This window comes from Chaetura pelagica, unplaced genomic scaffold (genome assembly GCF_000747805.2).
Source record: "Chaetura pelagica isolate M959 unplaced genomic scaffold, ChaPel_1.0 scaffold275, whole genome shotgun sequence".
In the NCBI taxonomy this organism is placed as follows: Eukaryota; Metazoa; Chordata; class Aves; order Apodiformes; family Apodidae; genus Chaetura; species Chaetura pelagica.
The window spans coordinates 8,827,024-8,854,119 of NW_009953486.1; the positions used below are offsets into that span (position 1 = coordinate 8,827,024).

Below are 27,096 nucleotides of genomic sequence, written 5' to 3' on the forward strand. Positions count from 1 at the left end.
AGCAGGAGATGAATGGACCATCAGCCAGAAAGTAAATGTTTTCTTTATTCTCCTCAACTCATAGAAGATAAATGGGCTGAGCATGGGTCTCACTCCTACCCTGGGGAGTATGTGACCTGAACGAGCACGTAAATAACAGGCTGGCAAGCCAACTCACAGCCGTTCAGGGAAATGTTCACTGCTGTGCTCAAAACAGATGCTTGGGCTCATTAACAAGATGCCTGGGACTGGAACAGCAGAGGGAAAACCCAGGACTCAGCAAAGCCTTGCACTGCGAGAGCCTGCAGCACATCCAGAACCAGGTCTCAGAGTGATCCCTCTCCAGGGTGATGTCCAGCTCTGTTAAAGCAGTGGGGACACAGATGGGAGAAGGCCAGTAAAGGAAGGAAGGACAGTAAAGAAGAGAGACCTTTCTGGCCCCTGAACACTCAAAATGTTCCACAAAACTTTCCACGGGAGACCATTTCCCCTTAGCTGCTGGAGAGAGAATCACACCAAAAGGCTGATGCCAACTATTTGCCTGCAGTTGATACGTGCATGGAGAGAAACCATCCGTGCTCTCACAGACCAGCTCAGCTCTCCTTAGGGCAACACTGCTCCCAAAGGCTCTGCCCAGCAGAGAAAACTAAAGCACCTGATAAAGGAGCAGCCAATGCCACAGCCTACATCAGTGATATGGAGCAAAATGGTAGGAAAGCATGAACTGCAGAGTTAGAAAGCACAAGAGTAAGGGCTGTTGGGCTAAAGGTGAACCAACAGCAACTGGAAACATCTACAGCAAACAAATATTACTGTTACCTCCACAGAGATTCAGAAGACGAAGGGTTGGGAATGACCTTGAAACAACAAATGCTTCTCAGTGCAAATTACAAAGAGAGGGCAAGACATTCCTGCAGGGCCACCAGGACTGTGGCACCAGCAGGGACCCTTGCCAGCAGGGCAGTCGAGCTGCTGCTTAGATGAAGCTGCTGCTGCTGCTTTGTAGCACTGATCTCCAGAGGCATGGCAAGAACCCACTTAAAAACCCAGGCCAAGGTCAAGACACTGTCAGTTTGGATAACAGCCTCAGTTAATAGGTTTACTAGCACTTTATGAAACTTGGTATTAGGTTAGACAGTTAATGCTGTTGTTATATTTGACTGGGAAGGGAAGATATAGGAATTTAATTCTTCAATAGATTATGCCATTAGCTGGTGGGACTGGCTGCTCCATCGCACAGAGGCTGCCCTTTTCTGTGCTGCTTTATTAGACATTAGAAGCAGCAGCTCTAAATCAGGCTCTTTGGCTTTGACTAATTCCTTGACATACATTTGGGTATTGCCAATAACCCTGGAATGGAAACAATTTCTGTCTGGAAAAATCATAAGCCACCTCTAAGAAAGCTATTGCTTCTCCCTGGAGAGGAGAGGGAAGGGGAAAATAAAACTGCAGAAATTTAGTATGCATGTGAATTAAAAACAGCAGGAACCACTCAGCTGCATTGGCTAAATTTAGGATGCTCAAATCCAGCTCAGTGAGCTCTGTCTGTCAAGTGCTTGGAGAGAAGCTGGGATGGGGAGTGCATACAGTGTGGTTCTGAGATTGGTGGGACAGACCTTCCCCCTTCCCTCACTTGCTTTTCCTGCAGCTGAAGCAGGGAGGAAAAGAGCTCCAGGGACCACCACAACTTCCTTCAAGTCTTTAAACACAGCCAAGGTGCTCCCAAGAGCCGACCCCTGCCACATGCTGCAAGCTCAGCAGACTTCTCCTGCCTCACCTCTGAAGGAACCAACCTGCTTCGCACCTGCCCTTGATTCAGCAACCAGCTCTCCAGCTGAACCCCCACACACTGGATGTGCTGGCAGAAAGATGTGCCCCCAATGGACCTGCCACAGGTGACTGTGGCAGTTCCAGCTTGGGTGACAGCCAGCAGATGGGTTTCACAGGCACTGGAGTAACTCTTGAAAGCCCTTACCCTCCCATGACTAAACACTCCTCCCTTAAGGGGAGGAATAGCTACAACCTGGTGATTGCCAAGATGAGATATCTTTCTTTTTCTATTGCAATCTTAAAAGAAGTGCCAAATATAGCTAGAGGAATAAAGAGGGAGCATTTTGCAGATGATTTGCAAATAGCAACTGTCATACCCAGCAGTGCCCTGGGGACCATCTTGTGCTGACAAACAGCCACACACAGAGAAGATTAACAGGTGACACTTGCCAGCCTTCTGTCTAAAGGGCACAAATCCTCCACTGAGCCAGGGCAGCACAGCCTTTTCACAGGAAAGAGAAATTAATTATCTCTTCTCTGGCCCTCTGCTTTCACTAATCATGATTCATGGGCTCTGCTTTACCACAGCTGAATGAGAATGATTTTAATGAAGTTAAAGATTATGTTTTGCTGTGGAATTGGTTCTAAGTTGAACGTGACTCTGTTATTGACCTGAAGGCACAGGGAGGTCAGTGACACCTTGTGATGGATGCACTTTACCCCTTTGTATGTTTCTTCCATGCAGTAATTAATAAGGGGAGTCCTGCCATCACACTTAATGAACCTTGGTAAAGCTCTTAAATTTTGTTAAATCCCATCGAATTTATTGAACTCAAATTACTATTTTTACCTCACTAAAACAGATTACTGCTTCTCTGAGGTGCATGCCACCCTTTCATGATACACCTGGAGGGTGTCAAGGACAAATGAAGGGCGTCTTGCTGGAGGACCCACGTGCTTGATGCTGCAAGTAATCAGGCAAAGCAGGGGCTGCAGAAGGACAATGCTCAGGATACTGCTGATCCTGGGGTTTCTGAGCCCACTGATGTGCAGCAGCATCATTGGAAACCTGCAAGAATGTAAATTTTGTTTGCACAGGTACCAGCTCCACCTGCAGCACAGGCTGCAAAACCCACCGCAGACACCTGGATAAAACAAGCATTTCTAAGCTAAATCTGTCCCTGGCACAGCAGCCAGCTAGTGTGGATTCCTCCACGCCGTGCTGAGAGCATGCAGCATGGACACAGCTTGGGACAGGAGGGGACATCTGCTCTTGTTGCAGTCGTTTGGACACCCACGAGAGGGAGACAAGACCCCGCAGACACCGGCCGGGGAGGCAGAGCCCTTAGCTCAGCCCGGGCTGCCCCTCTGCAATCCCCAGGCAGATCATGGACCTCCTCACCATTCCAGACTTCATGAAAAAGCTGACTGCATAAACAATTTATTTCTTTTGTGACACGTTTATATGCAGAATGGAACTGTGGGTTCCTTCAGGCTTAGGAACAGTGTGCTCTAACTGGGCTGGGACCGCCGAGATGTGTTGGCTTTTTCCAACACAACACTCATAATCCTGATTACTTAGGAAATCTGTGCAGCAGTCTCTGAAGACTGCGCTCCTGCTGTAGGTCAGAGCATATGAAATCTGTCCTCTCTAATGTAATTTAAGAGTGGCTTAAAGGCTCCTTGCCAGCTGCTTGCTGCTCTGCTCTTTCAAGGTAGCAGCATTTCCTGACCTACCCATTGCAAAGACCTGTGCCCTTCCTCTCCAGATGCAAAGCATCCCTCAGCCGGTTCCTTCCTGGCGAGGCTGCTGCTCTTCATATATATTCAGATGGAGAACTAGCTTTTCAAAGTTGGCTTATAAACTGATCAGGATTTGAATTCCCTGATGGACAAGGCTGATTTCCATACAAAATGGTACAATGAAAATTCAGAGCACCAGTGCTGATCCCTCTCATGCTGCCTCTGCTCAGCCTCCCCCACACCCCACCCGCTGGCTGCAGATTAGCATGCAGAGCGTGTAACAGCACAGACACGTTTAGGGAAAATGTATCATTAATTTCTTTCCCTGTCCATGCGGAGTTTGTCTGACCTCTTTTCTAAATCTATTTTTAAATTGCTTCTGGGACTCTGCATGCCAGGTACACCATTATGCTGCTGCAACCATCTGCAGAATCAGCTTGTCAGAACCTTGCAAAACTCGCAGGAAATCTGGCAAGAAGGCATCTCCACAGGTCACCCAGTCCACACCCAGGTCCCAAGGCCAGACCAGCCTTATTTAAACCATTCATAACAGCTGCTTGTCTAACCTGTTCTTAAAATCCCTCCCTAGAAAATTTATTCCTGTGCTTTGCTTTTTCCTTTCCAATCTTTTTCCAGTCCTTCCTCTTTGCACATCAGTGAATGCACAGACCAGTGTATCTCCTTTCCTTTGCCCTTGAGAGAGTACTTTTTAATTCTATCTTACAAGACTTTGGGACTAGTCTCCATTGTACCAACTTGTAATGGCCACATACTGGCTGCTGTGACTGTGCAGAAGAAATGCAGAGCAAGCATTCATCTCCTGCTCCCTACACAGGTCAAGGAGCTCTGTCAAGAGGAGGGGTGTTCACAGAAGACTTTGTGTCCCCTTGGACCACATCCCCATTAGCTGCACTGCTCCACTGCTGGAGGTTCAGGCAGGGTGGGTGGTGGCAAAGCCAAATGGCTTCAACACAGCCACCCCCTAGCACACCCAGAGTGCAGATATTTTCAGAAGGTAACATTTTGTCCTATCCTTTTTGTGGATTTATCCACACTCTCCACACAACCCCCATTTGCCATCAACTCAAGCCTTTATAAGCCACACTCTCCTGAAGAGGGGCTCCAGTGTGCCTAGTACCTACATGGGATGTGTTTGGGCCCACGGTTAAAAAATTATTCTGTACCCAGAAAGTACTTTCTAAAATACTTATTTTTGACCTTTTAGTCCATAAAGTTGCAATTAATAAGCAAGTTGCCTTAACACAGCCCTGCAACTGAATGGTTTGACTTGCACAGCTGAACCAACACATTTGCTGTATGTCTACATTTCATGAATTGCTAAGTTTTCCAGCTCAGTCAGTAAAAAACAGGGACAGCAACACATACTTTCTTCATCTAGAAGAAAGGGTGGAGGAATCTCCTCTGAGACCAATAAAATATTTGACAGTTATTTTATCTGAGCATAGAAAAAAGCCATCAGAGCTCCAATTTCAGGCAGCAGGAACATACTGTATAACAATCACCCATACTGCATCTTAAGGTCTTTTAAATTGCATCTTACAGACAGAAACCAAGACAGTAGCCAGAAGCCTCCTACCAGCTAAGGAGGAAGGCAGAACTGCTTAATTTTACAACCACTTCTCCTACCTTTAAAATATTTTTGGTGCACATGAGGAATTATTAATACAATACACTGTCAGAGGTCTGGGCACACAGCCCCTTGCTCTGTCCAAGTCAATGTGAATGCTGCAAGGAACCTTCACTTGGTCTAAAAAGGTTTCCCATCAGCAACTATCCCTGAGGGACCCAAACCCAACCTAACCCCACCGACCACACATCTCTCTCCTCTGCCAGACATTATCTCCATCTCTGCCTCTCAACAAGCTCCATTTCTCCCCCAACCACTCCACTTTCTGTGACATTTTTAGCACTGTGACGTGCTGTCTTATGTGCTGTAACACCCTGTACTCCGCTTGCGTACCCGATTCCTTCTGCTGTATGAATCCTGCCACCTAAACAGAGCTATAAAAACTATGCACTGAATTCTGTACAAAGACCTCCCCCATTCCCTTCCCCACCTTACCAGGCTAGCTCCATTTTTAGCAATCACAAGTCATCTTAGATGCACTGAATAAAAGCTACCTGCCTTCAGAGAGCAGCTTTGCCTCTTCCCAAGAGGTTGCTGCAGGTGGGATTCACTTCAGCTCTCAAGGTCACATCCTTGTGCTGGTCAAGCTTAACAGCACAAAAGCATGTGCTGCTGCTGAACAGACTGACTAATTTCTTGACATATTACAGAAAAAATCCCCCCATGCCTTCCCTAGTTTCCATCTCCAAAGGCCCTGATTCCTTATAATTCAAACTTTATTAACAACACGCTTCATTATATTTTCTTTTAAATGTCTTGGATAAGAGTCCTAAAGGCAATCTGCTATAAAAGAGTCTGGAAGTTCACTTGTTTTGGATACCCAAAAAAAAGAGATTAAGTGAATAAACAGCTACAACATGAATCTCCTGAACTGTGTGTTTAGGATTCAAGTCTCGGTAATTCTCAAATGATGATTGATAATTTTTGGTGAAGAGAAGTGGATTTTCACATGGTCATACGGTCACAAGCCAGGCCAGTATTTTCTCTAGCTTCCCATTAGTTCCTGCTCCATCCTGAAGCAGACAAGGACAGGTGGCTCTTCTAGTCTCACTCCAGCATTGGTTCTTCCTGTGTGCCTCCATGGAAGAAATGGTATAAGCTGCAGCTTGCAGAAATAGCCTGAGACTGAACAAATCCAAGAGGAGTGAGCATGCCAGCTGCTGTCTGCCTCCAGCCCTGGTCACAAGGCTGGCTTCAGGCAGGGCTCAGGCTGCGGCTGCCCTCACCGTGGGAAAAGAGTGATGATAAGGCTAACAACAAAATGCTTCCTGGCTGGACAGGCAGACTCATCTCAGATAGTACAAGAACAATCCTGTAAGTCTTTGCTAGTCATCACCTGCTGGGCTTTTCTAAGGTGGAAATCACCTTCGCTCTCCAGAACTTAATCATCTCAGTAGGAGCTAGCAAGAACAAAAAAGCCCCTGAGTACCACTTATGAGGGACTATAGCAGCTAGCAGTCCTTTGTTCCAGGTCCATTTTTGTCTCCCTGCTCCATTTTCAGAAAGAAAAGTGGTTGGCAGGAGTAAGTTACCCCCAAGTCCAGAATCTGTTGCTTACTGAATGTTGCACATGGTCTCATGCAGCTGCAGCAAAACCCAGCCAAAACAAGATGTAGATTGTGCACAGGCTAGAATGAAGCTGGAGATCTCTGCTGAATCTCAGGGCTTGCTTTGTGAGTTTTTCCTATATTCTGAATTTTATTCTTGCAGTAATCTGTCCTAAGACCACCCAGCAGGCATTTGCTGCAGTGGGTAACTGTCCTCTCATGCAGATTTTTAAGTACATACACAGCAGAAAATACCAATTGCTGTAGAGATTTGTAACCAGTGCTAAGATTGCCCTGGATGAATTATGAATGGAAACATCTGTGTGTGTGAAGCACAAACAACCTGCCAGCAGCAGAACTGTCCTCTGACAACAGGAGGACAAAGTCAGAGAGCACATCACTTCCATACCATGTTCAAAAGCAGACTACAGCCATAAAGATTCCCCAAACCCCGAACAGGAAGGTAGCAGCACTGTGTAAGATCTAAGAAAGCCAAAAAAACCCAAGACCCTGTGGTGAAAGATCACCACATAGTAAGACCTAAGTCCTAGAAAGTGTAAGAAACAGTTCAAGAGCCAGTCTGTTCTGCAGAACAACTGAGAAGACACAGTGAAGGCTTGACAGATGGTGTTCCTGGTCCTCCCTGCAGCACACAACTAAGCCTGGCTACAGCACCTGGACACATGGGGCTTGGTGCCTTTGTGGGGTGATGAGACCACGAGTGAGCAAAGCCCAGTGAGAGCACAAGTGACAGAACACAATTTTGTTTAGATTAAGTATCACCTTTCCCTTCTACAAGGCCTCAAACTGAGTCTTATTATATTAATTTCCAACACTGGTACACAACCACTGTGCAGTATAAAATATGAGTAAGATAGCTGGAGGACTTTTTGTACAGCAAAATTTAAATGGAGCAGTGTGTCAGTGTCAGCACTTAATGGCATGCACACAAGCTTGAATTCCATGAGACATCCTTTAGAGCAGCTAATCTTCAGTATACGTCATCTTCTGTTAAAACCCTAAAGAGAATATTTTCTTGAAGAAGGGCCTAGCATATCTGAGGAGAAGCATATCCTACACAATAAGCCTCTCCATAAAAAACCTTGAAGATTTCATGCACTCTAGTATTCACAAGAAAAGCAGCATTTCTCACACACTAGAGAAAAATTCTTGAGGTGTGATGCTTTGCCCTGGCACTGAGCAGCTGTGGGTGGCTGCAGCCAACTCGTCACAGCAAATGTGGAATCAGTCAATCAGCATCACTTCAAGAGCAGGTCCTTCAAGACTTCGTGGAGCAAAGTTTCACCAAATCTTCCCTGTGTGAACATACCAAAAGAAGGCATGGTTAGGAAGAACTAAGGCATCCTTGTCTTGCCAAAAACTGGGTTCTTGACAGTCACTGGTGAAAACTGTCTCTGACCTACGAGTATATCAGTCAGAAACCCAGCATTAAAAAGAAAATAAACTTGTAACAGTTATCACAGTCTCATGAATCTCCATTTTGCCTCCCTGGGAACACAGCTACAGAAAATGAGACAGGTCAAGAGATACCTGATTTAAGAGAATACATTTCCATCCCTCAAAGCTATTCCCCACACAATTGCTTTCTTTGCTGCAGAAAAAGAAAGCAGAGAAACTGCCCTCCCACTGTGTGTCAAGAGAGTAAGAGCCCTCTTATCATTAGTGTACTTTGTACTTTCAGCCCTGTTTGCTTATCACTTGCAGCTCAGACAGATAGCTGCAATTCCCACAGGCTTTCCAGAGATCAATTATCCTACCTAGGAACAAAGCAGTCAGGAACCACTTGATCACACTTTTCAGAGAAGAGGAGAAACTGTCCCATCCCTGGCAGAGGGGCTGGCAAGGATATTCTGGCAGTTTTCAAGGTTGGAGTACCAAATGTTAGACTTGTTCTAATAAAGACATTTGAATTGCAAGATAGAATTTTTCTCTCTTTGTTGAGCTGGCAGCTCCATGTCGCCTGCCTTCAGGGTAAAACAGCACTTGCCTGGGTGCAGGATTTTGTTGGCAGAATTATTCTCTCTCCAGGAAAGCACAATCACAACAGCCAGTGTATGCGATAATAAGACACAGACCCTTCAGAGAAGTATACCCCTGCCTGGGAGGGTAAGCTATGTAAATATAAAAAGGAAAGAATTCTACTCTGTACGAAAGCAGATTCCTGCCCCGCTTTGCCAGGGGACTGAACTTAATCACTAATCCTCTGCAACTCGTAGCAGAGGCAGAACTCCAAGCCACAGGACTGCCATGGTGTAGCAGGAATATTTCCGTGGAGACAGCAGCTCACAGAAGAGATAAGGTACATCACAGCTTTGGAGTGGCAAGATTGCTATCACAGCCTGTGCCTCATTACTATATCCAACCTTCAGCACAGATCTATGATGTCTTTCCAGGATTAGCCTACTTCTAAAGCTAAAGAAAGTCTCTCTTAATTTACAGCCTGTTACTTATTTAACACCAGAACCACATTAATGGGGAGTGCCTTTGGACAATCCTATCACTTCAGCAGCATGGTGTACTTGGAATACCATGTAGGACTGGAGCGTACAGAGCAATGCCAAGTGTGCTACTTGGCTTAAACAGAGCATGTTTCAGGGATACAAACATTTTGGCCTCATACCTAGAAGCACAGAATCTGATAGTATATATTGCACCCTTTTTCAAATACTGGGGTTTTTTCTGTTCCAAAGATTCCCATGAATGGTCAGCTTAATAAAAGTAATTGTAATCTCCATATATGGCTTCAAACACTGGAAATACAAAATTGAGAATTGGAGACAAGTCAGTTCCCAAAGTTCTGGCCTAAGAATGCCCTGCTTTGCACAGTGGTGTAAAGCCTAAGTGCAGCAAAGTGTGCTATAATTTTTCCCAGGGTCAAAAACAGTTTCTAAAATACATTTTTGTAGGACAGTAACTCAGAAGAAACAAAAGAAAGCTTGTTCTCAAAAGTATATGCAGGCTTCCAGATTTTTATATAAGAAAGATTATTTTGCTACTTGCAGCCTTATCATCACCTTGACTTTCTCCCCCTCCCAATCCAAAAGGCTATCTTGAAACAGAGAAGATGGACAGCTATTGTGCAACATTAAAGACTACTGTCTTGTAATTTATTACCAGTAATGAGCCTCAGCTATTCACCCTGAATTAGTCTTCTAAAGGCAAAGTGGTTAAAAGTAATGGGTATCTGCTTCAGCTCAGAATAATGAGGACACTAAAAAGTACATAAACAGCTTGAGTATGTGCCAGCTATGCAGGCAGAGAGATCTGTTCTACTCTAATTGAATGGGCAGGACACCTGCAGCACAGGCAAGTCAGACAAACACATCATCTATCATGGTGGAGGAAAATTAATAGGTATAAGAAGAACAGTGCATCCCACAAGTGATTACCCAGCTCCCTTTCAATGACTTACTTTCCCTCTGATCCATAGCTGTTCATGCTGTCCTCTATGGACTCGTGGCTGGCTTGGCGGACAGTCCGGCTGGGCATTTCCACAGCCAGCCCAGTTTCTGTGCTCCTTTGGATGGCTCCTTTGAGTCTCCGACCATCCCCATCTAGGAACAACAGGGGAGAAAGGACAGTCAGCTATTGTTCTCACAGCCCTTTGCAATGACAGAGTCAAGGAGAAGCAGAGAAGGTCTTCCAGAAGACCAGCTTGGCATCTGGCAGCCAGGCAGTATTTTGCACTCACAGTGTTTCCTTACTCAGCCCTGCTTCATCAGCAGCTCCAGTCATCTTTGGAACACGCCCCATGCTCCAGTAAGCCAGGGCCCAGCAGAAACCCAAACCATACACTCCACCTGACCTACAGCAGCGATTTGTACCAATTAATTATGTGCCAAGCACAGGCACAAGCAGGCACACACCTGGCTTAGACACGGAGCTACCCATTCCTAAATCCCACATTGCTGCCCTGAGACTGTGTGCAGCAGCAAAGAGCCACAGCCTCTGGTGCATCAAGGGAGTAGAGGGGAAGAAAAGGCCAGGCAGCACCAGAGGTGCTGTGAATGCAGTAGCCCTCCCTAACAGGTCATAGGGGAATAGCTGCGCACAGCCAAAACATTCCCTGGTGGCACCAGAAGTAAAAAACCCCGAAGAGGACTATTCCCTTCATACATGCCCTAGGCCAGAGCACAAAGGGAATTAAGCAGGTGCTGGTTCCTCCTGAGTGCAGTCTTGAGAGACTCAGCCCTCTGAAATTAACAGTTTCTATTTTCATCCTCCATCTCTAGCAGTCTGTTTCTTGGAACAAACCGTGTTATGTAATGAATATGTAATGAATACCATTACTATTAATTGCTTTAGCTGGTGTTAGGAAGCTCCACATTTTATCCCACATGGAGCACTCATCCTGAAACACATCTGCTACAAGTTTGCTGAACAAAGCAGAATTATCTAAACCCTTTGAAGGTGCTGTCCTTTAATCTGGATGCAGGCAACAAACCCCCAGTGCTCTCAGAAACCCACCAGCTCTTTGAGTTCCCCTGGAGTTCTTCCTGGAGAAGAAATGACACAGCTATTTAGTCTAGAGAACTCAGGATCCCCAAAATACTAAAGAAAACAAGTCTTTCCCAACTACTTTGGAAACACGAGGCCATCTATAACAACCTGTCTAAAATAGGTAGAACACTTATTTGTGTAGCAAGCTGCTTGACTTAAAACACTTTTCTGGGGGTCTTGGTGTGAACAGACACCTCATAAAAAAAACAATCCAAAACCCTACCAAAAAACCAGTAAGATAGCAGAAATGCTTCCTATCCTACCTCTCAAATTATACCTACACTGAAATGCAAAGGCAAAAATTCTTCTATAAACATAGCTATAAAGTTCCTTTTCCTCTGGTATCATCAGGTTTCAAACTGGATAAATATGTTGGCCTCAGGGCTCTGTACCAGCTGCTGTCCCCACATATGGTAGAGCATGTGTATGCACATCCCTATGGGATAAGAGGATAGAATATGTATGTTCTGGGTTAACATTAACTACAGTTTCCATTGTTTGTGTGCCTAGAGCAATGTATGAAGCACACTGTATAAACCAGGAAGTTACACAAACATAAAACATATTTTTAATGTGCTTTCAAAATCCAAACCTTCAGGCAAGAATAACAATGCAGGCATCAGTAAAAGCAAAGCCTCTTGAAAGAGCCTTATCTACCACTCTAACCACTACAGAGCAGTACCCTTTGACAAGCCCTGTACAGCCCGTTGGATACTCTGATGGGGTTTCTGTATTCCTTTCAGAGAGCATCCCACAGCCTTGCAGGCAGACTTGATGGTCTATTTAATTTGTCTCACATTCACCTCCACAATCTCTTAGTCATCCACATCCATCAATGCTCATCCCTCCCTCACATGTGCACTCTCAGAACACTCATCCTCCTGTGCTTTTTAGGTTAGTCCTCACAAGAGCCTTTGTACACAACCACAGTTGAAGCAGCAAATTGACATACAGGTAGAAAACAAATTAAAGATGCCCAGTTGCCCAACTATGAACCATCTGTTTAGGAAATCTCTTCCCCAATCTAATGAGATGCCTGGAGATATAGAAGACTGCATCCACATCTGGCAAAAAAACGAGAGGCTTGGGAATGAGCAAGGCATTAGAGCAGCCCAAGGTGCTTGCTGCTTTTTTTTGCCCACTTCGATTCAAAGCTACTGCTTCTCTGTGAGTGGGTGGTTTTCTAGTATTCCCAACTGCTGGTACAGCTATGAAACACTGATATTATTATTATTATTATTATTATTATTATTATTATTATTATTATTATTATTATTATTATTATCATTATCATTATCATTATCATTATCATTATCATCATTATCATCATTATCATCATTATCATTATTATTATCATTATTAATAATAATACTATATTGGTAACACGGAGAAATTTTGGAAAACAAGAGGACAGAAACAAGATTACAAGAATCTTTTGTTCCTCCTTTGTCTTCCAGACAGAGATCCAGAGTGACTCCTGCATTGCACACATCCCATTATTCTGTAGAAAGGCTTTTCCAGCTGTTTTCCCCTCCAGTCTCTTTTTTGCCAGAAGTTTCCCTTAAAAAGAAGAAACTGCTTCATAAAAAAGGCAAGCTCCCAAACCACTGTGGCCAGAGTCAAGACTGAAACGGGCTAAGAGGTTGGTGTAAGCATCAGAGATGCCATCAGAAATGGGACCTAGGTTCCTAAATAACCGACGTAAAACCTTTGGTCAAACTTTACCCGTAATCAGCGCAGTTTGGAAATACTGTGTTTTAACCCCCTCAGCTGGGAGGGAAGGGCAGGTCAGGAGTAGCATCTGAAAAGGGTCAGTGCAGAAAGGAAGATAAGACAAAGCTGTGCTGCTCGGAAACATGGATATTATTATTATTATTATTATTATTATTATTATTATTATTATTATTATTATTATTATTATTATCATTATCATTATCATTATCATTATCATTATCATCATTATCATCATTATCATCATTATCATTATTATTATCATTATTAATAATAATACTATATTGGTAACACGGAGAAATTTTGGAAAACAAGAGGACAGAAACAAGATTACAAGAATCTTTTGTTCCTCCTTTGTCTTCCAGACAGAGATCCAGAGTGACTCCTGCATTGCACACATCCCATTATTCTGTAGAAAGGCTTTTCCAGCTGTTTTCCCCTCCAGTCTCTTTTTTGCCAGAAGTTTCCCTTAAAAAGAAGAAACTGCTTCATAAAAAAGGCAAGCTCCCAAACCACTGTGGCCAGAGTCAAGACTGAAACGGGCTAAGAGGTTGGTGTAAGCATCAGAGATGCCATCAGAAATGGGACCTAGGTTCCTAAATAACCGACGTAAAACCTTTGGTCAAACTTTACCCGTAATCAGCGCAGTTTGGAAATACTGTGTTTTAACCCCCTCAGCTGGGAGGGAAGGGCAGGTCAGGAGTAGCATCTGAAAAGGGTCAGTGCAGAAAGGAAGATAAGACAAAGCTGTGCTGCTCGTCTGTGGCTTGAAAAAGGTTGACAAGTAATATCTGAAATCTTGGGCTTCGACATCTCTGCAAATCAAGAAGGTAAATGATATGCACCCATCTGGATGTTACCTGGCAAAACCACTGGTCTTAATTTAATCACGAGCAGTACCTAGAACAAGTAAGCGTAGGATCCACACTTCTGCAGCATCACCACATTCATTGCCTGCACTTTCCAATTAAGCAGTAAGTGATAAAGGTTAAGCTCTGCAGTGCAACATGCAGCTGAAGAGCAGATTCTGCTTCAGAATGACCTTGGAAAGATGAAATGTTTTGCCCAAATACCCAGGCTGAAGGCAGGCAGCACCTCAGACACCAGGAACCAGAAGGGACCAGCAAACTCTTTGCAGGGTTTTGTGTCGACAGGCGCTTCGATTTCGCTCTGTTCAGCCAAACAATTTACTTTTGGCAAGAGTGTTTTCTAAAAAGCTGTCCACTCTGAATTTGAAGATATCAAGTGATGGAGAAATCTACCATTTGCCTGTGCAGTTTATTTTACAACCTGACATTTAGAAATGTGACTTAAGTTTGCCTGGTTTCAGCTTTCAGCCATCAGGGTTTTTTACTGCCCTTCTCCATCACAGCTTTCTGATCCACCTATAAAGATTCTTCTGCAGCACAATCAAGTCATCTCTCAATCTTTTTTGACGAGTCAGACAGATTTTTTATGCTTCTCATGCATTTTTTTTCTCCTGCCCTTGAATCTTTTTAATGATCTCCCCAGGTTTTGAACGCCCTTTATGAGGTCACACACAGCAAAGCTGGAGACTGTATTTTTATGCAAAACCACATACAGAAGTAAAAATCAGCTTGTTCTCTCATCTCCACTGCTTCTGCTTGTGTCTCCCAAGACCACAGTAAGCTCTTGGCATAGCATCACATCTCACCTGGATGCTGTGTAGTCAGTCCCTGCCTGTTCTGCTGGTATGAACTTATAGAAAATTGTATTCAGAAATATGTAATAAAACATATTTAATTTGAGGAGAGAGCAAAATGTTCTGACAGCTCTACACAATCCTCCCGTCCTCAATATTATTTACTATCTTGCTAACATGCATATCACCTGTGAATGTATTAATGTTCAAGCTCCAAATCAAATGAAAAAGCTGAACAGCACCAGGCCTTCAAAAGAGCCTATTACCTTTGAGGTTTTTCCTTGACAACTGCTTTCTGAGACATGAAGTTTTTAATCTATTTATCACTATCAGAGTTTTTTAGGGTCATGTTGTTCTAGGACAAAACCCTTACCTACTTATCACATTTACCCAGATACCTGCTTCTGCTAAAACTTGGAGGAAAAAAAAAAATGTCTGTCAAGACCCATTTTCCTTAAGTCCTTCTTGACTAGTGTTAATTATATTCCCATAATATTGTTCTTTATTAATTGGATCTCATTATAACGTTTTCCCTAATTCTGTCGGGGAGTGATATCATCAGACCAACTAACCAAAAAGTTCCCTCCAGACAACCCAGTAATAGACACAGAGGAGTAAGGGGACTGTGCAGAACTTGGGCAGAGCATCCTTTGGAGAGTCGCCTTCCTTAAACACAGTTTCAGCTGTAAACAGCATTGAGAAGCAGCTCTTCTCAAGGATGTTGCCACTCCTGTGACAGAGCTGCCTGCCACTAAGACTTGTATTTGCCTTAATCTTGAGGGTGGGAAGTACATAAATAGGGGTGGCATTGTCCCCTTCCCTTTCCCAAGGGAAGAGTCATGGTTTCTCATGTCCTCTTCTACGTCAGCCTAAAGCAAAACTCTTGAAAGCCCGTCCTCTCTGCTATTGACAGGTTTTCCTGTGCTCAGAGGACATCAAGTCTTGAAAAAATCTATGTAAGCTCTGCAATAGCTCATCACGAGGTCATGTTTAATTGTTACTACTACACAGAATTACTCCACAATAGATGTTTATTGAGCTGATGTTTCTGAGGGACAGAGCATGCCCCTTTCACCCTTATCCTTTTACTGCCTTCTCTCTTGTCACCTCCTTTTACTCCACCCAGGTGCTTGGTACCTTCCTTCTGCTTTTCTAGATTAGTTTCAATTTTCTCCTCCATGTTCACTCAGTTTGCTGGATGTGCCAACACAAAAAGGAACCAGCATGACACGTGCTACTGACCCTCCCATACTTTATAATTAATTGATATTGATTTAATTCTGAGATTAGGAATTGACAAATTTCAACTCAATCAGCTTCACTGATAAATTAACCAACTGCTTTGAAGCACAGAACATGTTGGTACCCAAAACACATGGCCAAGCAGCACCAACACAGGCCACTCAATGCACACCAAGGGTCCAGCAGAACAGCCTGATTAGCTTTTTTACCTTCCCAATCTTCACCTTGGAGTGCAAGAGGAAAATCAGGAAGGGACATTTACTTTCATGTTACATTTGTTGCTGCTGCAAAGCTCTGGAAAAAATATTTTGCATTTTTCAGGAAAGACCAGTCTAAGCTTGAACAAAGAGACTGCATTTCAATTGCTTTTCTTCCCCAAGCCAAACACACATTGATTTGCCTCCACACATGCTGCAGGGTATCAGCCTGCAGCATATGACTGTGGCCTCACACCTGGGTTCCTCAGCAAGTGAATTATCTGCTTTGCTCCAAAATGAAGCCTAGGTACAATCCAGCACTTGTGAAGCATGGCGAACTGACAAACTCAACAGAGAAAAAAACATGTGACAGAGTCAATGCATCCTTCAGAGCCTGCTGTAGGTCATGTAGGAGCAAGGATGAGGGGGGTGAATATCTGGGACAGCAGAGTCAATTTGCAGTCAGCACCCAGGAATACTGGGGAAATCTGGCCAGATGTGACAGGACCTGCCTGCAAAGGAGGTATGTCCTGAGTCATGCAGCAGTTTACACCAAACCTGTCTGCTGTCTTCACTCAAATGTGGTCTCACAAGCCCTTTCACTTCCCACAGCTACAAACTTCACTCTTAAGGTAAGAAAGAGTTGATCCTTGCCTTCTTCTCCATGAAGGTCTACCACAGAAGAAAAGATTATGCAAGTCAGTTTGGGTCTGAAAAGGAAAACACAAAGCACCCATCTGGATATTAGCACCTGCTGAGATTAGGAAGAAGATTGTGAAGTCCAACAACTGGTCTTCAGGAAGTCTGTGTGAGTCTCAGCACCCTGTGAGACTCTGCTGCAGTGCTGACCATTTTAGCCACTTCTTATTTCCAAATACTCTAAGAAAAGAGCCAGTGCATTAGCCTCTCTGCTTCCAACTTTGCCACTGCATTGTTATTCCTAATGCGTTTAAAAATAAGAGTTCTTTCAGTTTAGTCAGATGCTGAATCCCTACAGACATGTGGCTAAGATCTGTGTGCCATGAATCAATTCTGAGATGAATAAAAGAATTCCATTGTTCAGCTACAAATGGAAAAAAAGAAAAGACAAGTCTTCCCACAGCCTTGCATGACTATCCAGCACCTGCAGCAGCCTGGCACATGCTGGGCAGAGCAGCTGTCAGAGTGGGCATCAAATCAGGACACAGGCCCTTGTACACCAGTGTCTGTGTGTAGAGCAAGTCAGGCTGCTCTCTAAGGGGATGCTGCTGCTGAGGGAAAACATAAATACTGGATTGTCATTTCAGAGTGCAGTTTAACAAGATGAACTCAATCTCCTCATGCCTGGCAAGCTCTGACATCCTGCCAAGTATTCCCTACATCAACATCCTAATGGACTGTGAATTATGAGCACCTAAAGAGAGGCAGTTTGTACTGTGCTCCAGAACATGCCAGGCTATCATCACAGCCTGAATAATCCACCAGAAATGACAGAAAATGGCTGGGGATAAACAGGGGCACTAATGGGGCTGTTTGCTTTGTTCCCCTTGTCCTAGCTTCAGACGCTGCTAAAAATCACACCCTTTCTTTCCAAATTAAGCAGAAAATCTTCTGTGGGATGGAAAAAACATGTATTTCAACACATGCAGATTATGTACATCCACAGGGCTGGGAAAGGTCAGTCAACTCTTTTTGTCAGAGCCCAAAAGAAGTTATATTAGCAGCTATTTATATTGCTGTGACACCTACAGACCCTGGCTGAATGCAGAGCAGGGCCAGGACACCCCACCTGGACCAGCATCTTATGGAGATGCCAGTGAGACACCTCCTCTGAACTCACACAGTCATGCTTCACCGTCCAGGGCCAGCATACAGTATTTTAGCATCTCTCATCCCAACGTTCAACCCTGCCTTTCCTCACCCACAGCAACAGGCTGTGGTTGCACCCATGCCCAGACATGTTCTCAACAAACCAACTTCTTCTTAAACCTGTTATTTTTTTTTCTTCCTCCTCATCATGAAAAGAGGACCAAAAATCATTCACAGGGTTATTTTTAAGTAGGCACCTGGCAGCAGTCTTAGAATCTGTCTTCCCCTCTTGATGCACTGAGCATGAGATGCACACCAGAAAACTTCCTCTGGCTGCAGAAGAACAACTCACCACGTAACTGTGCCGAGCACAGGAGCTCTGCAAGTCTTCAGAAAGTGACAGCCCCATTTTTAAAGCCTGTCAGTAGCTTAATTTATGCAGGACAAAGCTAACCTTCCTCTTCCTTCCTATAAATGCCAAAAACTGAACACTGATCTGACACTTCCCTGTGCAGCCTGTCCCTTCCTTCCACCCACCCCTGGGAGACAACCCTGGGAGAAGTTTCCCCCTCTGGACCTCTCCCACCCCACCAGCATGGGCAAGGGAAGCACCAAAGCCCACACATGCTTTTTTTGGCTTGCTTGTAGTTCCTATCAACCCCACATCCCAGCCCAGATCCCCAAATCCTCAGTCACTTTAAAGCAACAAGTGTTTTCTCCTCCAAGCTGGTCTAAGCTGCAGTTTGATTTAAATCCAGCCATGTCTGCAAGTCTCCAGCCCCAGTGAGATGTTACCACCTCTTGCAGGCTGGGTGGAGCACTGGTAAATCAATGAGTTTGATTCTTATTTTCATGAGATCCATTTTCATATTTTAAACTAGGAAAGTGTAATGGTGGGGTTTTTTTCTGCTACTTTTGAGGTTAAAAACAAACAGTTCCCATGATACTATTTTTAATGTTGACCTTTTTGATAATTAATTTATAAAAAAAAATTGAATGGCCACAATTTTCATATAAAAACATAGAAAGTTCTGCAAGCCAAGAAAATTACTTTGACTTTTTTTCCTTCACTGACAAAAGAGAAAACCAAAATGTAAACACATGTATTCCACTGCCAATGACTTTTAAACAGATTTTTCACTGCCATAAAAAAAATTGTTTAGCTTTTCACCACAAAAAAAAAGTTACAGTACCTAACACTAACAAAAGCGTTTGTTTCTTTCAGAGTATTTCATGGGAACTAGTTTGCAGCTAGATCCAACTCTTCAGAATTCCTTCCATGTCCCTATTTTGTTTGCAGCAGCCAGACCCAAATAGCTTCATCTGATGGCTGGTTCTGCATTTTTATTTTTATAAGAACACAGAACATGCTGCCCCCTTCTCTCCCCCCAACCTGCCATGCCTTGCAGGCAAGAGCCTGATTAAACAAGGCATCCATACGAATACAGAAAATTCAGTGCTGTAATGGTCCTTCAGCAGCCCAGCAGTGAAACCCCAACATTGCCCTGTCTGCAGGCCCAGGTCTCCAGGGAGACAGGCCCAGGATGATGCTGCACCAGCTGTCCCTGGAAGAGCTGAGCATCTGGGACAGACACAGCCCAGGCCTTTCTCCATCTTCTGCTCCTTTTGTGCCTAGGAAAGGGCTGGTAACTTAAAAAAAGAAATCCTACTATGATATTCATTTTGCAATAAACTACACACACACACATATATACATATTCAAACACACATTCTAATTGCACGGCAATGAGGGGATCCAATATTTCTACTTCTTGGATTTTGTGGTTTAAGCCTCACTAAGAGTTTAATCTCCTTCTTTGACATTTGCCCACCTGGGAGGGCCCAGGGATCTCCTGTCAGGATCTGCTGCCTGAGTATGTGCCAAGCCAAGGTAAGTTTAGCTGGTGGATTCAGAAACTGGGTACTTTTGGTGCAGCCACAGAACAATAAAAACAATAAATGATGTTATTTAAAATATGACATTGTAATGTTTATTTCCTAGAAGGCTGGGGAAAATGTCAGATGTAGTACTAACAACCAGCAGTGCTGGAGACAAAATGTTCTTAGTTCAAAACTCTTAAAACCTTTGCCAACTATGAAGATCAGGAAAACATGAAAAGCCAAAAGGTGGGTGGCTCGTTTGTCTGCCAGGGACATGCCAGAGCTTTCTTCTTGTTATTCCACAAGAACCAGAGGTGGAGCTGATCTGTGTCCCTGTGGCTGGAAGTCCTCCAGCTGACCAACATAAGTTATGAAGGCCAGGTCAGGATCCCTACTTAGTTACAAGTGAGTTGATGCAGAGCACTCTGTCCTCATTCTGCCGTCCACTGTGCTCTATTAATAACTCTGAGGATGCTGCTGAAGTCCAGGACCTGAAAGAGCCTGAGCTGCAGAAGATGTCTTAATTTAGAAGAGGATCATAAAAACAAGGTGACTTCACAAAAATTAAGAAAGCATCACTGTAAGAGAAGGACGGCATGACATGTAAGAGCTGCCCTGCCAGCACTTTGCTGTACCAGGAAGCTTTGCCCAGGGCTATTCCTGCCTCCTGGAAGTGCCCAGCATCCTGCTCTTCACTCAGTAACTCTTGAGAAGAAAGCAGCGGGCAAAATAACTTAGCAGCCTTTTTGCAAACTGTGTTTTCCTATTCTATAAGAGGACTCTGAGGTCATGAGCCTCCTGGAGCAATAAAGCTGCTCAGAGAAGCTGACACCTTTCTATCCTGGGGATTTATAACACTCAGCCCCAAGGTTTTGTTTTCACTCAAAACATTACTTTAAAGATGAGATTATGTATCAGACCTTTTCTTCTGGGACATTAACATGGATCTTCCTCTCCACCCAGAGCCATCATAGGGTCATTGTATCTTCCACCTCCATCAAATTTGGCTAAGACTGGAAACTCCATGCTACATTTATAGGAATGATGGAGAGAGGGTGAGGACAGGGTTCTCCCTTATGTATTGAAGAAGTAATTGTCTCTCTCAAATTCTGAGCTAGAGCAGGTAAAGCTTAGTTTTGGTACAGATAAAATTCAGGGGGAAAAGAGATTACAAAATCAGATTTATTAACAAGATTTTTCCCTTTTCTTCTTTCCCATTGACACTCTTGTAGGAGCAAGCAGCTTTGTCAAGACCACATGCGTGTGAACACAAAGAGCAAACAACAGTCCTTGGCACAGTGAATGAGTCATGCAACCTTTTGTTCTTTCGTTATAAACACAATTAAAAATACAGTCACATTTCTTTAACAGGCATGAAGCCACAGAACCCTGGAGTCATTCATAAAACTAGAATCATAGTGCAGAATCACACTTAGAATAGCATTTGATTTGTGTTTAGCTTGGGTTGTAATTACTTCATCATATTTTCCTTAAGGAAACAAATGATCAAATTCACAAGGAGTTGACTTTAATTATACACATTGCTTAATAACTCACGTCCATTTGGAAGCAATTATTTGATCCACTGTGGAAGCAAAGAGGAGATGATGGCCTGGTTTCCAGAGAAGCCAAACAATTTCAGGCATTCAGCTTCTAATTCCAGGCAATTTCACCAGCTGATACAACTGCCAGTGTCACGCTTCACCAAAGGTGATTTCATGTAATACCTGCAGCAAATGCTATGAGAAGCCATCAAGCCAGCAGTTTTCTCCTGTAATTTCTCCTACACACTGCTTTGACTCACACAGATGTCCTTTGACAGGACCACAGCCATGCAGATCCCATTTTGAAGGGCACCTGTTGCATCCCACCATAGGTTCCAAAGGGAATGGTTTTATTCCTGAGAAATATGAATTTCTTCCCAAAGAACAGCATGAAAACCCCCACTTGCGGCATGCCTGTGATTCCAAAGCAGTGAGCATGGAGTGTGGCTGCATTTCCTGAAAGCCTGGGGAAGAGTCCAGGGCTTTCTGGCAGGCACAGAGAGGATCTGGCACAGCAGCATCCCCACTCCCTCACCAGCTCTTCTGACCCATGAAGAAGAGCTCTGCTCTTGCAAATGGATGCACTGCAGCCATACTGGTTCTTCCATATAGATCCCTTGACAGGATCACTTCAATACAGACCAAGACCTGGTTCTGCTCAGGTGGAGTGAAAGGAGAGCACCCTGTGATCACGACCATGATCATTTGGCTACTGGCATCTGGGCAGATGGAAGAGGGAGTCACACTTTGATGCTCAGAAGCAGGACAGAAGCAGCAGTACCTTACTATGTAAAGTGAGTCATGGTGACTAAGAAATCAAAGTGGTCAAAACATTTGGTTTCAACCTGTAGCAAAGAGCCCTGCTAGTCATACATCATAGGTGCCTATAGCTGGTGACAAATCAAGCTGTTAAACACAGAAAACACAATCCAATACCAAAACCAGAATTTCTGAAATTTAACTAGCAGCATCCCAACAAAAAAAAACCAAAAAACAAACCTCAAAACCCAAACATTCCAGCAGGATTTTCACAGCCTAAACCCTGAAGAGATGCATGCAGCCTCTCATCTGAGTGATAAATTCTCCAACAGACAAACATGGCAGACACAACTGCCTCCTACATCTGTCTTCTGCATGCACAAAATCAGCACTCAGATATAAACACACCCTAAGTTATTTGAAGTCCATTGGGAAATTGAGTTCACAGTTTGTCCAGAGATTTGATCTTCCAATAGAGGAAAAATATCCCTTTGGCCTATTTGGAAAATAGACATGACACCTTCATCTCTGCTGAAAGACACTGGAGAAGGTGGGAAACCAACCAAAATATAATGCCTGTCTGAAGATTACTGATGATTAGAGAGAAAAAAGCCAAGAACAGAGCAGATTAATGTGTTTTAGGAACAATACCAAGATCCAATTTTCTCAGTTATCAGCCATTAAGATGCAGGAAGAATCAGTCCTTGCACAAGAAGGGACATACAACAGCGTTTAACATTGTGCTAAATTGAATTCGTGTTAATCACCCAGAGTGTCAAATAGCCACCCACCAGCCCAGCTCCATGAGGAGCAGGTGGCTGTTTGTAGCATGGCTACACCATGACAAATAGGTGGCAGCACCTTCACCAAGATCCCATAATTTGTGCCAAATATTTCTAAATACATTTTGTAGAAGAAGCAGGGATGAACAAAATGCTTCAGAGCACCTTGCTGATTTTTGTCTCTCCTATGAGAGCAGATGAAGAAGAAATAAGAGAAGTATAGACTTGTGATACAGCCAGTATCAATCTTGAGCTGGCAGTTCAGGAGGATCAAACATGCATTACAGAGCAATATGTATCCTTATTTAGGAGTGAAAAAATCGTTTAAACATGACTAACAACATATGTTTGCTGGGAAACTCTTTATAAAAGTGCAGGCAATGACTGACCAACAGTAATAAACCAAGGTTGGAGGAGGACACTGTGCACTAACCTCCCTCATGAAGCACCTGTGTCTGCATAACTTGCTTCCTTCTAATACTTGCAGTTAACTTCTACATTTCTACTCTCCTACTTAAAGACCAGACTGACATAAGGAGGCCTTGGGATTTCTTCAGATGGTATTGACAAGGTCAGAGAAGTTCATTACAGATGCAGCACAATCCTCTTCCATCACCAGCCATATTCCGAGCACCCTGTTTAACTGCGCTCTGTGCAAGAAGTGTGCATGTGCACAACCACCCATCCCACGTTCCCACCACCAGGATGGAGCCGTGTGCTCAGTCTCCAGCCTTCACAGTTGCTGCAACTAACACACAAACAATCATAAGGGGGTAGGGGACACAATTTTTGGGTGTGAACTTCAGAGAGGAACCCACAATCCCCACCCATTCCCAATCCCCACTCACAAGTTGAAATTACAAAGCAAGCTCAGGAGTGAATAATGTCCTTTCCTCCTCCTGCTGCCTGCAGAGAGACAAGTTCAGGGCTCCGTTTCCCTGGCAACAGAAAAGAGCATCACAACAGCCTCCTCACTAGCAAACCGCACAGGAAAATGTGTAATTTTTTTTCTCTCCAATATCTTTTATCACAGGAGAATAAGCCTGAACTCAGAACTCACCACTCAGCAAAGATGGAAATAGATCTTCATTATTGCTCTTTAAAATGTAAGTACCTTCAGAGCCTTTAAGCTTGTCCAGAGGTAGGCAATGACTAAAGGATTTTAATTTATTGAGTTAAAAAAAACAACCCTTGCTGAAGCTCACCTTTAGAGACAAATTATAGAACTTGAGGAGTTGGGGGAAAAAAATGCAACTCAAATTTAACACCTGTATTTTAGATTCTGTAAATATTCACTTCTGAAGAGCATTACAAATTAAGATTACAAATTTAATAATGTAACACAGGGGAGGAATTATCATCCTCCCCATATAAAAAGGCAATTTGTTCTTGCCTATAAATTGACTTTCTATTACCGTCATTAAACCAGTGTAATGTGCTAAAATTAGGGTCTGCCCCACCACAGCTCTGTGGCAAACCACAGTCCAGAATGCATGCCAACAATTGAGAAGACGTCCTAAGATGAGAGGTGAGAGGGGGCAGAAAACACTGCTCCCTGCCGAGGAGGGGATCTCTCTTTGCTGCAGGACTTTGTGGTGTTGCTGGACATTAACACGAGCTCAAAATGCAGCTGGACAAAAAAATGAGGGGAAAAAAGTCACAGGCAAAGGAAGTCCCTAAGCCACAAGCCAGTGGTGGCTGGGTCAACATACTGAAGAAGCATCCAGATGGATCTGGGCAGATCCTCTTCACCAGGTTACGAGATGAGCACTAATAACAAAGGCCAAAATGAGGGCTGGCAGCAGTGGAGCTCTCTGGGGAGAAGCCATGGTTCTGCCTTCAGGTTTGACCATCTCCCATTTAGCTGTGCACCACACAGGGATGGTGGCAAACCCACACTGCTGGTGATCAGGTCAGGCTGATGCCTTGTCCCAGCACTCATCTCCCTCACGGCTTCCTCACGGTATCAGACTGACCACCTCCCTTTCTTCAGACACCTCTGCAGACACAAACCTCTCTCCTTCTATTTTGCCACAACACAGAGAAGTGAGATTATAGTCCTCAGACTGCAGTAGCCTCCCATTCCCTTCCTAAGATGCTTCCAAGTTGTCCTCCACTGTATCTTCTGCAATATATTACTGGATGTCCTGCACTGTCTCCCTGCTCCATCTGTTCCCAGCTCACTACAGCAGGCCCGGTTCTCCCATAGAGCACCTGCTTTTCCCCTCTCACTCAATAAGCTCACATCTAACTCCTCATGTGCCTGGACCATTTGGGATGAAGCTGCAATGTCCACATGAGAACTTGCTTAGTAGCATCAGCATTAAGACCTATATTCAGCAGGCAAATGGGCAACTACATACAAACAGCTCAACTGGAAATACACAGAAAATGGTACTGCTGGGTCTTTACTGTCCCATGTCCCACAGCTCTGCTTCCATCTCCCAGTTACTGACGGGTTACGACACATTTCAATAATAGAAACCTCTTTGCTACTCCTCAGCACTGGCACCGTTCCTCCCTTTCACCAGCAATGTGCCCGTGCAACTACACATCAATTCTGCCACTTGCTTTTTTTCTTTCTTGTTTAAACCTGTTTCACTCATACTTTATGCAGCAGGCAGCTAGAGGAGTTGCTCACATCTTAGTTACTTCTAGAAGAATTCTGAGCAACTAGCACTGGGGAATGAGTTTATAGCACCTGCTGATGCTCTTCCTTTGCTCATGAATTGCCCCAAGTTTTAGTGGAAAATCAGCTGGTACCTGTTCAAGGTTACCAAAGAGTAGTAACACTGGTCAGTGTACCCAGAAGGTTCTCTGGTCCTGAGCAAGCAGGTTGGCATGCCAGGCCAGCACAGCACTCCCAGGCACTAATGGGCAGCTCTGATGAGATGTGTCCTTCACTCCGTGACAGGTCAGTTCTGAGCCTGCTGGATGACTCTAAGTGCAGTCACCAATATTCGCTTTAAAACTTCCTGTTTACCCAACTATTCATTTGAAGAAGCTTAATGGTTGGAATAATGGCAGATGACCACGAAGGGGACTTGTGATAACCAACATGAATCCATTTGCGAGTCTGACACATGCACAGAAAGCACTTTGCAGTCCCCACTAAAGCCTGGCTTCAGTCTCCCTGCTGAAGCAGCTTCTGGGTCATAACATGCAGATGTTTGAAGGCCTGTGCTTTGCCCTTGGCCTAATTTGGAGAAAGATGTTACGTTTTGCTTCTGCTCTGACTGCACATTTCAATCAGAGTAAACCATAAAATGACACCTGACTTTGAAATCACTACTAAATTTTAGTCCTCTGGCTAGTACATCTTTCTAGCATCGTGCAAGCCATACTCCTTCACAAAGTGTCCTCCTGTTGTATCCCTTCTCAAAAATCTCACTTCACCAAGCATGAGTTGGCCCATCTGAATGTTACACAATATTTGTCTCTTCCACATATTTTCTGCTACAGATATGACTTTTCCCTATACTGCTGTATAAAACAGCTTTCCCTTTCAACAGTCCCCCCTCCTTTGCACAGCTGCTTAATGAATTCAAAGTGTGACATTTTGTTTTCCACAGTGAGGTATAAGAGAAGCTGTAAACCATCACTGTGAGACAAACTAGCAAACACAGAAGGCAGCAAGCCCTTCCCACCAGTTAGCCACAGTTCTCTCAACAGCACCCACTAAACACTGCAAGACTCAGCTTGTACTCAACTAATCAGCAAACCTCACTAAGCAAATCAAAATGTCAACTTTGGGAAGTATATACAAGCTTTTATACACAATACAGTTTCACAAGCCCCAAACAGATTTTCTCCTTAATTTAAATTCTTGACCTGCTACTCCCACCTGGGCACTTGGGTGCCTTACAGTTGGTTCCAGGATCCAAGTGGATTTAAAGCCCAGAAAGACTTTCCAGAGCACTGCATAAATTCCTCCAATGTAGCCCACACAGGAGGCAACAAATTGGCACTGGTAGTTGTCAACATTTTGTTTCGATCTTTCAGCAAACAAATCCACCCTCTGAAATGTTTACAAGATGCGGAGATAAAAAGCAGTAATGAATAAAGACGAAAGAAGTTTGAAGGGTTTATTTTTACCCAGTAATCAATACCTCCTGGCAGTCTTCCTCCAGCCCTAATAATATCAGCAAGGACAGCAACCCTTGGCAGGTTTTGCATGCTGCTCTACAAACATGATTTAATTAACCATCATAATCCACTTCCGAAAAAAAAGATCTGAAAAAAATGATCTGAAGTTCTTCTACAGGAAGAGAGAGAACCAGAGGATTGAGAAGGGACACCGC

General features: G+C 43.9%; 1 protein-coding gene across 1 annotated transcript in view; it reads right to left on the reverse strand.

Moving 5' to 3' along the window:
• Nucleotides 1–10,257, reverse strand: part of RIMS4 (regulating synaptic membrane exocytosis 4) — a 17,044-nt gene extending 6,787 nt beyond the window's left edge. The window contains exon 1 of the mRNA XM_009998695.1: nucleotides 10,121–10,257. Coding sequence (XP_009996997.1) covers nucleotides 10,121–10,197 — 77 coding nt within the window. The 5' untranslated portion in view covers nucleotides 10,198–10,257. The remainder of the gene's footprint in view (nucleotides 1–10,120) is intronic.
• Between the last annotated feature and the right edge of the window lie 16,839 nt (nucleotides 10,258–27,096).